This window comes from Ursus maritimus, unplaced genomic scaffold (genome assembly GCF_017311325.1).
Source record: "Ursus maritimus isolate PB19 unplaced genomic scaffold, ASM1731132v1 scaffold_14, whole genome shotgun sequence".
Taxonomy (NCBI): Eukaryota; Metazoa; Chordata; class Mammalia; order Carnivora; family Ursidae; genus Ursus; species Ursus maritimus.
Genome location: NW_024423786.1, coordinates 57316384 through 57330478, shown reverse-complemented (window position 1 = coordinate 57330478; position 14095 = coordinate 57316384). Strand labels below are relative to the sequence as shown.

The window sequence follows — 14095 nt, the reverse complement described above, 5'->3', positions numbered from 1 at the left end:
TGGGGACGTGCCGCCCCCACCCCAGCTCTGAGGCTAACTGACCCGTCCCCTCCCTGACCCCACAGCTCTACGAACTGGATGGGGACCCGAAGAGGAAGGAGTTCCTGGACGACTTGTTCAGCTTCATGCAGAAGCGAGGTGAGGACCGCCGCTGGGGGTCCCGGGGAGCAGGGGGTCCGGAGCCGGCAGGCAGGAGGGCGGGGTCTGCTCAGCAGTCAGGTCTGATGGGGGGAGGCACAGCTGGGAGCATCTAAGCAGTGGGTCCTTGGGTAGGTCGTCTCTGGTCCCCAGCCCAGAATTGCCAGCCCTGGCTACTTCTGCTGCCCTGACCCGTGGTGTCGTGGGGTTCCCACCCCTAGGGTCCCCCTGCTGCCCCTAGGGTCCCCTGCAGCAGAGCTGGTACGCAGAGCAGGGCTGGATTCCGGGGAAGGCAGCAGGCACTGGGACAGTAGGAGCTCCTCGAGTTGGCTTCCCAGCTCCGTGGTTGCCAGTTCGAGGTCCAGTCCTGGCCCCTCCCCTGAGCCTTCTGGGGGCCTCAGTGTCCCCCTCTGTAAGATGGGCCATAAGCAGTTCTCACAGTGTGGCAGCACCCCAAACATACCAAGTGCTGGGCTGCATTCATCACTCGCCAACAGCTTGCCAGGCCCACCCCACCCCGGTCCCCCTGGCTCTGGGGTGACATGGACGCCATAAATGGCCCAGCCTAGCCACAGGCCCAGCCTAGCCTCGGTCTGGTGGGGAAACCGAGACCCAGACATGGGAGGGTATCTGGGGTGTTCAGGTGGGCCAAGCCCAGAGAAGCCCCCGGGGCGGCAGGTCGGGCCCCACAGCCCTACCCGCAGCCTCAGCCTTGGCTCAGGGCCACCACAGGGCAGAGAGATCCGGGAGGATGGAGGTTTCTAGAGGCCCCCGCTGCAGACCAAAGACAGACCCCCTGGTGGGAGTTATTACACTCCTGCTTTTCAGGGAAGGAAACTGAGGCCTGGGGAGGGGATGTGCCCTCTGAGCCCTAGAGGCAGGAAGGGGCGGGGGCGGCCAGGGTACTTCAGGGTCCACTTGGGCCCACTGCAGGGGCTGGCCACTGGCTGCTTTGTCCAGGGCTCTCTGCATGCCCCTCCCTCTCCAACAGCCTCTGTAAACACAGGCCCAGCAGCCTGGAAGGGAAGGAGATGAAAGGGGAGGGGCCCCGGCCTTCCCATTAACCCCTCCTGTGCCGTGCCGGCCAGAAGAATCCAGACCCAGTCCTGAGGTGGGGGCCCCCCTCCTTATCGTTGGGAGCAGTCCCAGCCAGGGCCGGCTGCCCACCGTGTGGTCAGAGAGATCCTCCCCCACTCTCTTTATCAACCCTTCCACACCTGCCGGAGCCCCCCACCCACCCCCCATGCCACCACCTTGCTGGGGGGCACTGAGCCTCCAGGCCCGGAGCCCACCCATCCTGCCCAAGACTGGGCCTGGTGTCCTGGAGGTTCAGAAAGTATGGTGAGTGGCCGTTGGGTATGTATGGGCGGGGGAGGGAGGGTGCAGATAGCAGTGCAGCACGCAGGGCTGTGAGGGTCTGAGTCCAGCCCTGGCTCTCTCACCAAGTCAGGCTCCCCCAGAGGGCAGGGGGGCAGCAAACTCCTATGCATCCCTCAGAACCCAGCCCCAGGTCCCCCTCTGCCTTGCCTTCTTCTTGGATCCTCGCCCGCTGTAACTAGCAGCCTCTGGGACTGAGAGTCTGTGAGATGCCCCCACCCCCACGCCCGCGCACTGTGTTCTGCATCCCATAAGCCCTTCTTCACTCCAGACAGAAAGTACTTTTTACCCCACATCATTTGCAAAGTAAAGGCCTCTCAGAATTCTCTGGGGGCTGGGAATGCGGGAGGGGTCCTGCCTGCACCGCACCCTCCTGCTGTTTCCTTGAAGACCTCCCCACCCTTCCTTATCTCCCCCACTGCCCCCACGGCCCCATCGTCCGGGTGCCTCTCTGCTCTCCGCCCTGCTCCTTCTGTAAACATCCGACCAGGCCTGGCTGCAGAGCACGGCCCCGGGTCCCCAGAGGCTCTTTTGTGGGATTCGTTCTGTTCTTTCCCAGTGCAGAGCCTACACCATGTCCCTGGTGGGCCGGGGGCGCTGGGGGTTGCTTTTTCCTCTCTCCCTCTTGGGCTGAAAAATCAAATTGGGGAGGGGTGCGGGGATCTGCGGTCCCCCTCCCTCTGCCCCTTCCAGGTGGTCTTCTGTTAGTGTGGGTTCTGAAACCTGGAAAGAGCAGGAGTGGCCAGGGGTGGTTCCAGAACCTTCAGGTCCGGGGACCAGGAGTCAGGGTCCCGGGAGTGCGGGCCTTCTCCGGGAGCAGGTGTGCCCCAAAGGCTGTGTTGCAGGCCCGTTTCTTGAGCACCTGCCGTGTGCCAGGCTGGGCGTCAGGAGATCCGAGCGGGGGGGCCCCGGGGGACAGGACAGCAGCTGGGGGCCACAGACGGTGCCCCAGAGTTGCACCGGCGGGGAGAGGTCTGAACGGGGGTCCCTTCCACCCCCAGCCAGGAAGGTGCCACGCAGGCCGAGCCGAAGGTCCCTGCACGAGGGGGACAGAGACAGCAGCAGAGGCTTGAGGCTCAGGGCAGATGGAAAGGGGGACCAAGCCGATGTACTGGGAGCAGCCCTCCCCTGCCTGGGCCAGCCCACTGCCCGCTCTCTAAGCTGCAGCGTGGCTGGACGGAGCTCTGCCTCCTCCCAACTGCAGAGCCCCGAGCAGGAGGGCGAGGGCCTCTGGGAGCACAGGCAGAGTTGTTCCGGCAGCTGTGGTCGGTGACGTGGGGAGTAGAACTGACGAAGGCCACGTTTCGTGCACGTCCCCAGCTTGGCCCCGCAGCCTCTCCCCATCCCTGTACCCCCAGGTGAGACCAGCAGTGAGCCCAGATCACTGATGGAGAAACAGGCCTCCTCGTGCTCTCTCAAGGGGGGATCTCCCGGTAGTCTCACCCCCCGGAGATGCAGCGTCAGGGACGTCCACGGTCGTCACTATGGGGAGCTCTTGGCACCGAGGGGGTGGGGCCAGGGATGCGGCTTAGCATCCCCGAGTGAGGAGAGACCTCTCTCTGGACGTCAGCCACGGACTCGCTGTCTGCTGCTGTCTGGCCCCTGGTGGCAGCACCCCCAGCTCACCCACGCCGCTTGCCCCTTCCCTGCAGGGACGCCCGTGAACCGCATCCCCATCATGGCCAAGCAGGTGCTTGACCTGTTCATGCTGTACGTGCTGGTGACTGAAAAGGGCGGCCTGGTGGAAGTCATCAACAAGAAGCTGTGGCGGGAGATCACCAAGGGCCTCAACCTGCCCACGTCCATCACCAGCGCTGCCTTCACCCTGCGGACCCAGTGAGTGCCCGCCGTGGCCCAGGGTAGGGGAGGCATTCAGGGCTGGAAGGAGCAGGGTCTCTGGGGAGGAGCAGGGGGCGCGGCGGCCGTGGACCACGGAGGGGCCGGCCCCGTGAGCGTCCCCGGAACGTCGGGGGGGTGGTGGGTGAGGGCTGTCCCAGCTGAGTGTGGAGGGATTAGTGAGAGTAGCCCTGGGGGTGGGGGACATGTCCTGGGGCCGGGGTGGGGAGCCGGGGTCTGAGGCTGGGGAATGAAGCCGGGCCCCACGGGCGGGAGGAACGAGAGGCGTCCGGTGCCACCCTGCCCCGTGCCCCTGCACCCAGGTACATGAAATACCTGTATCCCTACGAGTGTGAGAAGCGCGGCCTCAGCAACCCCAATGAGCTCCAGGCCGCCATCGACAGCAACCGGCGGGAGGGCCGACGCCAGAGCTTTGGGGGCTCCCTGTTCGCCTACTCGCCCGGCGGGGCCCACGGCATGCTGTCCTCACCCAAGCTGCCCGTGCCCGCCCTGGGCCTTGCCGCCAGCACCAACGGCAGCTCCATCGCCCCAGCACCCAAGATCAAGAAAGGTAAGGGACGCACGTGCCTGGGGCCCGACCTTAGCTCTGCTTGGGCCAGGCTTTCTGACCCTGGAGGGGACACGGGGACGCCTGTCACCCTCTAGGTAACCAGGTCAGAACGATAGACCCCATGGCGGGGGCTGCGTCTGCCCACGCTGTGTCCACAGCAGACATTACTAGTCGACTGCCGCCGTCCCAGTCCCCGCGAAGCCCACGCTGTTAACTGAGCGCTGTATTCTCTCCTAACCCTGCGGCGGGCGTTGCTAAGGGGTTACTGTATCGTTGGCCCACAGGTCGGCCTGCAATAATATGACAGTATTAATCGCCGTAGGTTTTCCCAGTCCCTCGCCCATGGCAGACATTACTAGCCGATGCTGTCGTCTTTCCCCTGCGAGGTTTTGAACCTTCTCAACACACCGTCCGGCAGGTGCCGTGACCCTGTAACTATCAGGCTGACCCTTCACCCATCCTGCTTCCTGCCGGGGACCATGGGGAAAGTTACCCTGCATCTGTACGTTTATAGAAGGGGGAGCGTGCCATGTGTCAGTGCCCAGCGGGCCGAGTTTTCGGGTGTCCTACAGGGAGCCCCCATCCGTGGCCGGCGTCACCAGTCGATCACAGCCCTCTCTCCCGCTGAGCCTCTGAACCTTCCTAACGCAGAAGCACCGACAGCACACGCAGCTGCAAGGCCTCAGGCTGTCACCTGGGTGCCCGTTTCCCATCTGCCACGTGGGCTGTGTCTCCCTGCCTCCTGGGGTGGCCTGAGGACCCAGGGTCATCCCCACAGTTAGGCTGGTCAGATCTGAGGCGAAGGGGGTCTTCCCAACGTCCGCTCATTCAGTCCTCTGTGGACCTCAGTTTACCCCCCCCCGCCGGGGAGCTCCAGCGGTACCCACGAGTGCTTATCAGGCATCCACGGCACGTGAGGCCTGGCACTGGAGCTGGGGAGATGGTGGCGGGCGGGAACGAGCGTTTCCTGACGGGAGAGAGCCAGGAAGCCATACGCAGCCACGGTGGGCCCACCGTGATGGGTCCAGAGGCTCCCACACAGGTGGCATTTAAGTGCGACCAGAAGAGGGGGGCAAAGGAAGGAGCCCCGCAAAGCCTCTGGCAGAGGGCCTGGCACAGGTGGGGGAGGGGGCCAGCATGCTGGCTGCGCCGGGCAACATGGGAAGGACACGGTGGGGAGGATCGAGAAAAGAAGAGACAGCGGGTCACGGTGGGACACTGGTTTCCACCACAGAGGAGGGGGATGGGTGGGAGCTGGTCCTGGAGCTGAGCTGCCTGGGTTCGAGTCCCAGCTCTGCTTCTGCAGCGCTGTTCCCTCCGGGAGCTTGGGTTCCCTCATCCACGAAGTGGGGGTAGGAGTGTGGGGCCAGCACCGGGTCGTTGAGATGGCCTCTCCAGACGGGTCGTGTTGAGTGCATTGGACAGGACGTGTGGGGAGGCCTCGCTGCTCTCGCTAGTGCCGTCCGCGACATGCGCTGTCACAGGCTCTCCGGGTAACGTCCGCGCTGTGCCGTGTCGCGACAGCCGCTGTGACACTCACGGCATTACGGCCACAGTTTCCAACACCAGGTCGACCTCAGAAAGGACTCCCCAGCACCCGTGTCTGTCCTGGAGCCTCTCCGCTTCCTTGGAGAGGTCTCGCGGGAAGGCAGGACCAGGCTCCGCCAGTGCGTGTCTGGTCATCAACTTGTCTTCTCTCCCATCTAGAGGAGGACTCAGCCATCCCCATCACCGTCCCTGGCCGTCTGCCAGTCTCCCTGGCGGGCCACCCCGTGGTGGCAGCCCAGGCGGCTGCAGTGCAAGCGGCGGCAGCCCAGGCAGCCGTGGCCGCACAGGCCGCTGCCCTGGAGCAGCTGCGGGAGAAGCTGGAGTCTGGGGAGCCTCCTGAGAAGAAGATGGCCCTGGTGGCAGACGAGCAACACCGGCTCATGCAGCGAGCCCTGCAGCAGAATTTCTTGGCCATGACAGCCCAGCTGCCGATGAGCATTCGCATCAACAGCCAAGGTACCAGCCCCGCCCCAAACCCTCCCTGCTTCCTGCCCGTGTAACTAAATCAGGGCCTCGCAGTCAACATATGTAAAGAGTGCTCACAAATCAATAAGAAAAAAAAGATAAAATGAATTAAAGAAACAGGCAGCTGTGTCTAGTAGAAAATGCACATGGGAAGCTGAGTCGGGGATCTGCAAGCTAAGGAGATACCAGTTTTCAGCCATCAGAGTTTGACAATATCAGATGTTGGTCAGGATATGGGAAAATGTGCCTGCTGAGTCCTGCTGGTGGGAGTGTAAATAGGTGACAATTTGGCCGTATCTTTTATTTTTTATTTTTTATTTTTATCTGTCAGAGAGAGAGAAAAGGAGAGCACGAGCAGGGAGAGGGGGAGAGGGAGAGGCAGAGGGAGAAGCAGGCTCCCTGCTGAGGAGAGAGCCTGATGCGGGACTCGATCCCAGGACCCCGGGATCATGACCTGAGCCGAAGGCAGACACTTCACCGACTGAGCCACCCAGGCGTCCCAGCAATTTGGCAATCTCTTTTTAAAACAGAAAACATTCTTGCCCTGTGACCCAGTGATTCCACTTGGTATGTGGAGCAAAGCTTAGTGCAAACGCTCAAGGCAGGACACGTCCCCAAGGGTGCCCACTGCGGTTTTGCCTGATGTCAGCTGTGATGGTGAAACCTTGAAGCAACTCGTGTGTCCATCCGTAGGGGATGGAGCAAGTCAAGTCTAGACCACTCTGCGGCTCTTAAGAATGAGATGATTTTGGGTATGCTGACGTGGCTTAAAACTTACCATCGTGAGGGGGCGCCTGGGTGGCATAGCGGTTAAGCGTCTGCCTTCGGCTCAGGGCGTGATCCCGGCATTATGGGATCGATCCCCACATCAGGCTCCTCTGCTATGAGCCTGCTTCTTCCTCTCCCACTCCCCCTGCTGTGTTCCCTCTCTCGCTGGCTGTCTCTATCTCTGCCAAATAAATAAATAAAATCTTTAAAAAAAAAAAAAAAAGACTTACCATCACGAGAAAAACAAATTTTAGACAAATGCATTCTTCTTCAATAAATAGTTATTGAGCACCTACTGTGTGTGCTGATGACAGATACAGTCCACAGCGTGGTGACTGGCAAAGCCCAGGGGGGTGACAGAAGCAGGTCCTCGCATGCATGTACTTAATACAGACGGCGTGGTTTCTTCTTCCCACAGCCTGTGAGACCCGCCAGGACTCAGCTGCGAACTTGACCAGCCCCAACGGCAGCAACAGTATTAGCATGTCAGTGGAGATTAACGGGATCCTGTACACAGGTAGGAACGCCGCCCCACGTCCTTGAGCACTGGGAGTCCTGGGTTGCCCCCTGGGCTGTCCAGCAGGGCTCTGCCCTCGTGAGACCAGAGTGAGGCAGTCCATGTGGGGTACTCAGCATGGTGCTCAGCACAGAGCAAGGCCCCAAGGACATAGTCTTTGTTCTGTGCCTCCTACGCGGAGTGGTGTTCCAGAGTTCCTTCTCAAACACCGTGTAGCCAGGCAGTAGCTTGCGTAGGCCACCAGGAGGTGCTGTGGACACCGAGCAGCTCGGTTGCTCACTGGAGGTGCCTCCAAGGGACAGAGAAGGGATGTGTAGCCCTTGCAGGCCCAGGTCCCCGGGTGACTTTGCAGGGGGTCCGTGCTCAGGGCGTCCCGTGGGCCTGCCGTGTAATCTTGCAACTACATGATGTGTTTCTCCTCCTGTCCTCGCGTTAGGAGTGCTGTTTGCCCAGCCACCCTCAGCTCCCAGCAAAGGCGGTGGCGGCAGCCGGGGAGGGAGCAGCGGGACCAGCAGCAGCGCGGGCGGTGGCGGCACCGGGGAGGGAGCAGCGGGACCAGCAGCAGCGCGGGCAGCCAGGGCCGGCGGGGTGGCCCCCACCTGCCACATATATATATATAAAGAAAATTTAATAAAACAGGGGAAAACCAAGGAACACTTGAATTACTCAGGTTCGGACATTCAGAGACGTGAATTGTGAGAGCAGCAAAGGAAATCGGAAGAGAGAGGGGCACGTATTTCCAAGGGCTGCAGCCCTGCTGGACCAACTGACTGGGGTCTGGGTTCTGTGTGGACCGGTTGCCATGGAAGGCCGATCCTGTTTACCTCATACATCTCTGCACTGTGTGTTTTCATTTTTGTCTGTTTTTTTCCTTCCCCCCCCCATTCATCACACACTCACCACACCCAGCTCCTTGTGTTGAATGAAACCCCTGAGCCAAGAACAGCTGGATTTTTTTTCTTGTTGCTTTTGGGAACTTTTTTTTTTTTTTTTTTTAAAGAAACAGTGATAGTTAAGATCTATAGGGTTTTTAAGAGGTTTCGGGGTTTTGTTTTGTAAATAATCTATTTTATTCTTGGGGGAGGAATCAAACCTTAGGAAAAGGATATATATATCTATATATTTGTGTTCATTCAGGGAAACTGGACTTGAAAAAGCAAAAAAAAAAAACAAAAACAAAAACAAAAAACACACAAAAAAAAAAAAAGAAAGAAAAAGGAAAGTAATACCCTTTCTATTTTCCCATGACTGATTTGGGTTCCTTGTGTGTTTCCTGTGGTGCGGTGGGCAGCTGGCAGGCGCAGGTCGCGCCCGGGGCCAGAGCCAGGACAGGTGATGAACTCAGGTGCATGGGCCGGGGGCACGCATGGCTGAGGGGCAGACCGAGGCACCTGGGGTCCTTTTTCCCTCGCTGTGCTTGCATGCTGGCCCTCCAGCCAGAGACTGGAAGTCTTAACTAGAGAGGAGGATGGGCAGGACGAAGGCCCTGGGCATGGGAGGGGGTTCCACCTGTCGCAGCCCCCAGGCTCCTGTCTCAGGGATGAATGTGGCCTGGGGGCGCTCTGGGGGCGGGAAGGGCTACTCTGGGACATTATCAGTACCGGGGGACGGGGTGAGCCGGGCTTAGCTCAGGGCGAGGTTTTGGGGCCACGGCATCCTGAGCACCCCCCCTTTCCATTGTCTTCTTAACTTTGTCCCTTCCTCTCTCCCGGCCCCTTTGCTTGGGGCCGCAGCTGCCCACTGTAGTAACTGGAGGCCGCACCCCATTTCTGCAGATCCTTCCTCCTGGTTAGAAGGTGGGTGTCGGGGCCCACGGCTGCTGGGAGGTGACTTCAGGGGCTGGCGGGGGTCCTGGTGAGGCAGCGCCTGCTGTCCTATGGCCCCAGGCGGGTGGGGGGGCTTTCTTGGCACCCGCCGGGTCCCGGTGGACCAGGTGGTGTTGGGTCGTGCTCTTGCTGCTGCCTAGCGGGATTTCCATGGGGAGGGGGGCGCTGACTCAGCTGTTCCCGGGGGAGCCTGTGTTCTCTAATTGGGCTCAGGAGCCCGGCCTAACGAGGCTGAGGGGGCCAGCGCTGGCCTGGCAGCCTGCCCGCATCCCCAACCAGGCACCCTCTCATAGCCTGGGAGACCTGGGAGACCCGAGGGGGGAGGGTCCTGGGCCCCCAAGGCTGGGTTGTCCTTGGCTGGGGCTGTGCTGTGTCTTCGGAATATCTCAGGGTCATCGATGCCCCCACCCCCAGCCTTCCAGGAGCGGGGTCTCCTCTCTGCTTTTCCTTCTGGGAGGTTCTGCCTTTCCCTCTCTCACTGCAGCAGCACAATCATGGTGGGCGGTCGGGCTCCGAGCAGAGAAGCCCCCTCCTCGCCCCAGCCTGACCCGGGGGCACCCTGGCCCCCCACCTTCAGGGTTTCCCGGTCGCACCCCGTGTGCGGGGCTGTGTGTGCAGCGCGTTTCTTTCTACCTCAGGTCAGACTCTTGATGCCAAACCCCCAGCCCCTCTCCCCTCGCCGCACCCTCTGGGGCCCCTGCGCCTGGAAGGCCTGTAGTGCGGGCGCGTGTCGGTGTGTTTGGACCGGGTCGTGTCGCGGGGGTGATGTGGCCTCCCGGATGTAACTCAGGGTGTGGCCTGCTGTTCCAGTGATGATTGTAGGGGACAGGTGGGGGCGGGGCACGGGCCGGTCTGGGAATGCGCGCGGGGTCCTCTGCCTTCCGTGCCCCATCCAACCCCCTGCCCCTCCTGTCCCCGGGGCTCAGGGAAGGGGAGCTTTCTGGGGTGCACATCGGTGCCCCTTATGCAAACCCCGGCGGGGACGGACTGTCTCTGCCCTTGGCTTGAGCGCTGTTCATTCCCGAGCCATGGCGAGGGTGGGGACCCCAAACTCAGGGTGGAGAGGGGCTCGCTGGGGCTTCCCTGCTGGAGGTGTGGCTTCCAGAATCTTCCGTGGGACCCCGAGCCGGGGGCTGGGCAGGAGGGTGGGCTGGCGGGTTACTTTCCATAGTTCTGCACTTGTAAACCCCACTTTCCCATTTTTATCACTTTTGCCCACTTTGTCCTTCCCCCCCTTTAATTTTGCTTTTGCATTTTTTTCTTGGCAAACATGAATTCAGCCTTTCATTCCTGACATGTGAAATTTAAGTTTCTCTGGGGTTCGTCAGATGGCGTGGGTACCGCGCCGGCACTCAGGTTAAAGTGAAAAAAACTTTTAAAAAAAGGTTTAAACGACTCTACCTCTGGCCAGGCCTGGCCTTGTCGCCCTGGCCAGGGCGGCCTGTACCAATTTCAGTTTTTGCAGAACATTCAGGTATTAAAAGGGAAAAAAAAAAAAAAAAAGGACAAAAGACCAAAAAAAAGAAAAAAACAAAGAAGAAAAAAAAAAAAGGTGTGTGATTTTGAAATTTAAAAGAACACTGAAAGTTTACATTTTATAACATTATTATGCAGATTGTATTTAAACTTCAGAAATATTTAAGACAATTGTAACCCTGTAAAGCTGATGAGATATTAAAACAAGACAAAACACTTCTGACTTTTAAGAGAAGACGCTTACTGTGGTGCTTTTTGGGCGTGTCTGGGTCCCGGGGGGGCCGTGGGCACAGGGTCTAACCTCTGTCCTGCGGCAGGGACCGCGCCCCAGGGGACAGGCCCCGAGTCTTCAGGTGGGTGGGTGTGGCCATCGGCATGTCCGTGGGGGCCTGGTGCAAAGTGTCTGTTTCGGGATTTGGGGAGGAGAGAGGTGGCAGGGCCACGGGTGCCCCAGCCTTTCCCCCGCCCCTCAACTAGGTCTCGTGCCATGCCAGGTTCTGATGCCACTGTCGCTCCGAACCCAAGCCCCCGGGGTGCGTGGCCTGGCCCCCGCCCCCTCCTCGCTGGGCCTTCCTCTGGGCCTTTGCCAGAGCTCCTTACCACTGCCTGGATCGTCCTTTCCCTGTCTGCCGGGAAAGCCCCTTGTCACTCTCCGTGACAGGGAGCCGTGTTTGTGCCCCACCCCACCGTCCCACCTGGCCCTCTGCCGTCTTCTGAGACAGGGACCCAGCCTGCGGGACCCACCAGCCTTCCCGCTGGGGTCTGGGTCACCTCCTCACATTTCACGATTCAGTAGGTGTAGCCCCAAACCCCCCGCCCCAGGAGATAAAGGAAAAATAAAAAGGAAAATGTGTCTCTCGGGCTGCAGTTTGCGACTCTGGGCTCAGCATACATGGAAGGGAAATCCTGTGTTCTCGCCTTCAAACCCAAACCACACCAGCACTGCAAAATCTGGGCTGGAAGAGGTTTTCTGGGGTGTCTAATCCATTTACCCTCGTGACCCCCCGCACACAGGGTGTGTGACGGGCTCAAGGTCAACTTGGCTGGACCGGAATCAGCTGCCCCTCCTGTCACAGCTGGGTCATTTCCACACGCCTCCCGTGGCCCATTTCATCCACAGCATTTTCCACTCCTGTCAGAAATAAGTCCGCTGCGTCTTGGGACCAAGAGAGGTCAGAGGACCGGTGGATCCCCCTGCCTCTAAGGGCCCCCTCCTCCTGCCCAGGAGATAAAGGGAAAATAATTTTTAAGAAGAAAAATGGCTGGGGCGCCTGGGGGGCTCGGTGGGTGAAGCGTCTGCCTTCGGCTCAGGTCATGATCCCGGGCTCCCTGCTCAGCTGGGGGGCGAGGGGGGACCTGCTTCTCCCTTTCCCTCCATCCCTCCCCCTGCTTGTGCTCTCGCTCTCTCTCAATCTCTCCCCCACCCCCCGCAAAAATAAAATCTTAAAATAAAAGGGAAAATGGCCCTTTCTTGCAAACTGGTTCAGCCAGTCCACATCTTCATTCCTCCACTGAAGAGGCCTAGAGAGAGGGCAGGAGGCCCTGAGGTCACATAGCCCCAGGGGCACCAGGGAGAGCTCAGGCACCCTCACGGCCCTCCCAGCTTCCCAGAGCCTGCCAGCCTCTGCCTCCCGAGCTTCTGAGCTTGTGAGGAGGTCCAAGGAGGCTCCCAGGAGGAACCATTCAAAACCTGATTCGCAGAGCTGAGGGAGCCTGCAAGGAGCCAGGGTTTGCAGCGGTGGCCGGAACAAGGAGAGGGTTTTCACCTGAGTCATCCTCCCTCCTGCCTGTCATTGGTGCACAGGACGGGGGGCTGCCCCGAGGAAGGAAGGTGCCCCTGGGCTGGGACGCCAGAGCAGTGGGGTCTGGTCTGGTTCTTCAGTGTCCCCACTGCCTGCAAACAGGTGCTCAATAATGAAAAAAGAATAAATGAAGAATTCAGGGCTTAGACTGGGGCTGGGGGGCAGGGAAATATCTGTGCCTCAATTTCCCCCATCCTGCTTTTGCCGCTACAGCCACACCCTCCCAGACTTGGATTTGGGACCCTGCACCCACCCAGCTGGCATCAAGGAGGTCTGGCGACTAGGTGGTCCTAGACGCCCCCCAAAGTGTGGCTGCTGTCCTCTTCTGACACAACTGGTCTGTCCTCATTCCACACTCCCCGGGCTGGGGGTGGGGTGACCTCTGACCTCCTGGGAGGCACGCAGGGGAAGGAGGCCTGTGAGGGGCCAGGACTGTGATCCAGCTGTGCTGCCTGGCGCCTGGGCCTGCCCCTGCCGAGCGCCTGCCACCAGCGCCCTCCGGGCATCAAACTTATAACCCTGCAACACATATCTGCTGCGCCCGTCCCTGCGTCCTGGAACCCAGGAATCTGGAGACCTCCAGGCCTCCCGGAAGCAGAGACAGACTCAGGACCCAAATTCCATAGCAGTGGGAAACCACAGTGTCCCTGCGGTGCGTGTGGGGAAACTGAGGCCCAGAGCTTCGCGGTGATTTGCTTCACAACTCAGAAGTGCAGATTTTAGAAGAAAGGCCGCCTGGGCCCGCTCCTGGGAGCCACACGGTGTGGTTATTCTAACGGGATTGCACGGAGTGCCAGGGGTTTGGGAGTCAAAGAAAGGTTTGATTTGGGGAAACCCACGTTTGGAAAGTGTAAGTTAGCATTCCAGGTGTTTTTTCTTAGTCACACTTTAAAAACAACATTCGAGGAAGCGGGGGCATCAGCTGGTTCTGGGGGTGGGAATCAGGAAACCAGTTTCTACTCGCCCCTGTCTTTGAACCAGGAGGCCCCCGTCTGAGCGTCCCCATCTGGCAGCTGCTGGGGGCTTGCACACTCGGCTCGCCGCAACTTACAAAAGTCCTTATATTTCTTATGCCCTCTCACCCACCCCAGGATAAAATCCAGGCTCCCCACTGCCTGACAGGTCCTGCATGGCCCAGCTCCATCCTCCACGGTCAGCCTCAGGGCCTTTGCACATTCCTCTGCTCACCTTTCCTCCAAGTTGTTCCCTGCTCAAGCGACACCTGATCTGGGAAACCCCTCTTTCAGACCCCCAAACGAGGCAGGCCCCCCGCGACACCCCGCCCTCCCCAGGCCTGCTTCTGCTGTGGCCCCAGGGCGGGGCTTAGCAGCCAGGGCAGAAGCCCCTTCCGGGTCCGGCCTCCCGGTCGGAGGCTCGCGCCTGCCACCTGGCGGCCGGGGCGGGGGCTGCAGATTCCCGCGCCCGTGGCGGGAGCCCGGCCCTCGCTCCGGCGGGGTCCACCCGGCCTCCGGTGGCGCGGGGCTGGGAGACCCCGGCGGTGGAAGCCCCGGCACCCCGCCACGCCGCCTGCGGGCACACGGCCCAGGATGGTCACGCGCGCTCCCCTTCCGAGCGAACCCAGCTTCTCAGAGCTGTTGTGAGACACGACCTGGCGCCGGCGGCGGGGCCCACGGACTCAACCGGTGCCGCGGCCGCCACCGAGGCCCCGAAACGAAGGTGCACGTCGCGGCGCCCGGAGAAGGGGGCTCGGGGCGGGCCGGGGTCCGTGCTCCCCGCGCGAGGGCTCATCGGGGCCTGAGGGCCGGCCCTT

At 60.6% G+C, this 14095-nt stretch overlaps 1 protein-coding gene across 1 annotated transcript in view; it reads left to right on the top strand.

The window, feature by feature from the left end:
• ARID3A (AT-rich interaction domain 3A) overlaps window positions 1-14083 on the top strand; it is a 41289-nt gene extending 27206 nt beyond the window's left edge. Inside the window, exons 5-10 of the mRNA XM_040628313.1 lie at window positions 3168-3351; window positions 3675-3922; window positions 5630-5926; window positions 7122-7220; window positions 7657-7746; window positions 13737-14083. Of these exons, the coding sequence (XP_040484247.1) occupies window positions 3168-3351; window positions 3675-3922; window positions 5630-5926; window positions 7122-7220; window positions 7657-7746; window positions 13737-14083 (1265 nt within the window). The remainder of the gene's footprint in view (window positions 1-3167; window positions 3352-3674; window positions 3923-5629; window positions 5927-7121; window positions 7221-7656; window positions 7747-13736) is intronic.
• The last annotated feature ends 12 nt before the right edge of the window (window positions 14084-14095 follow it).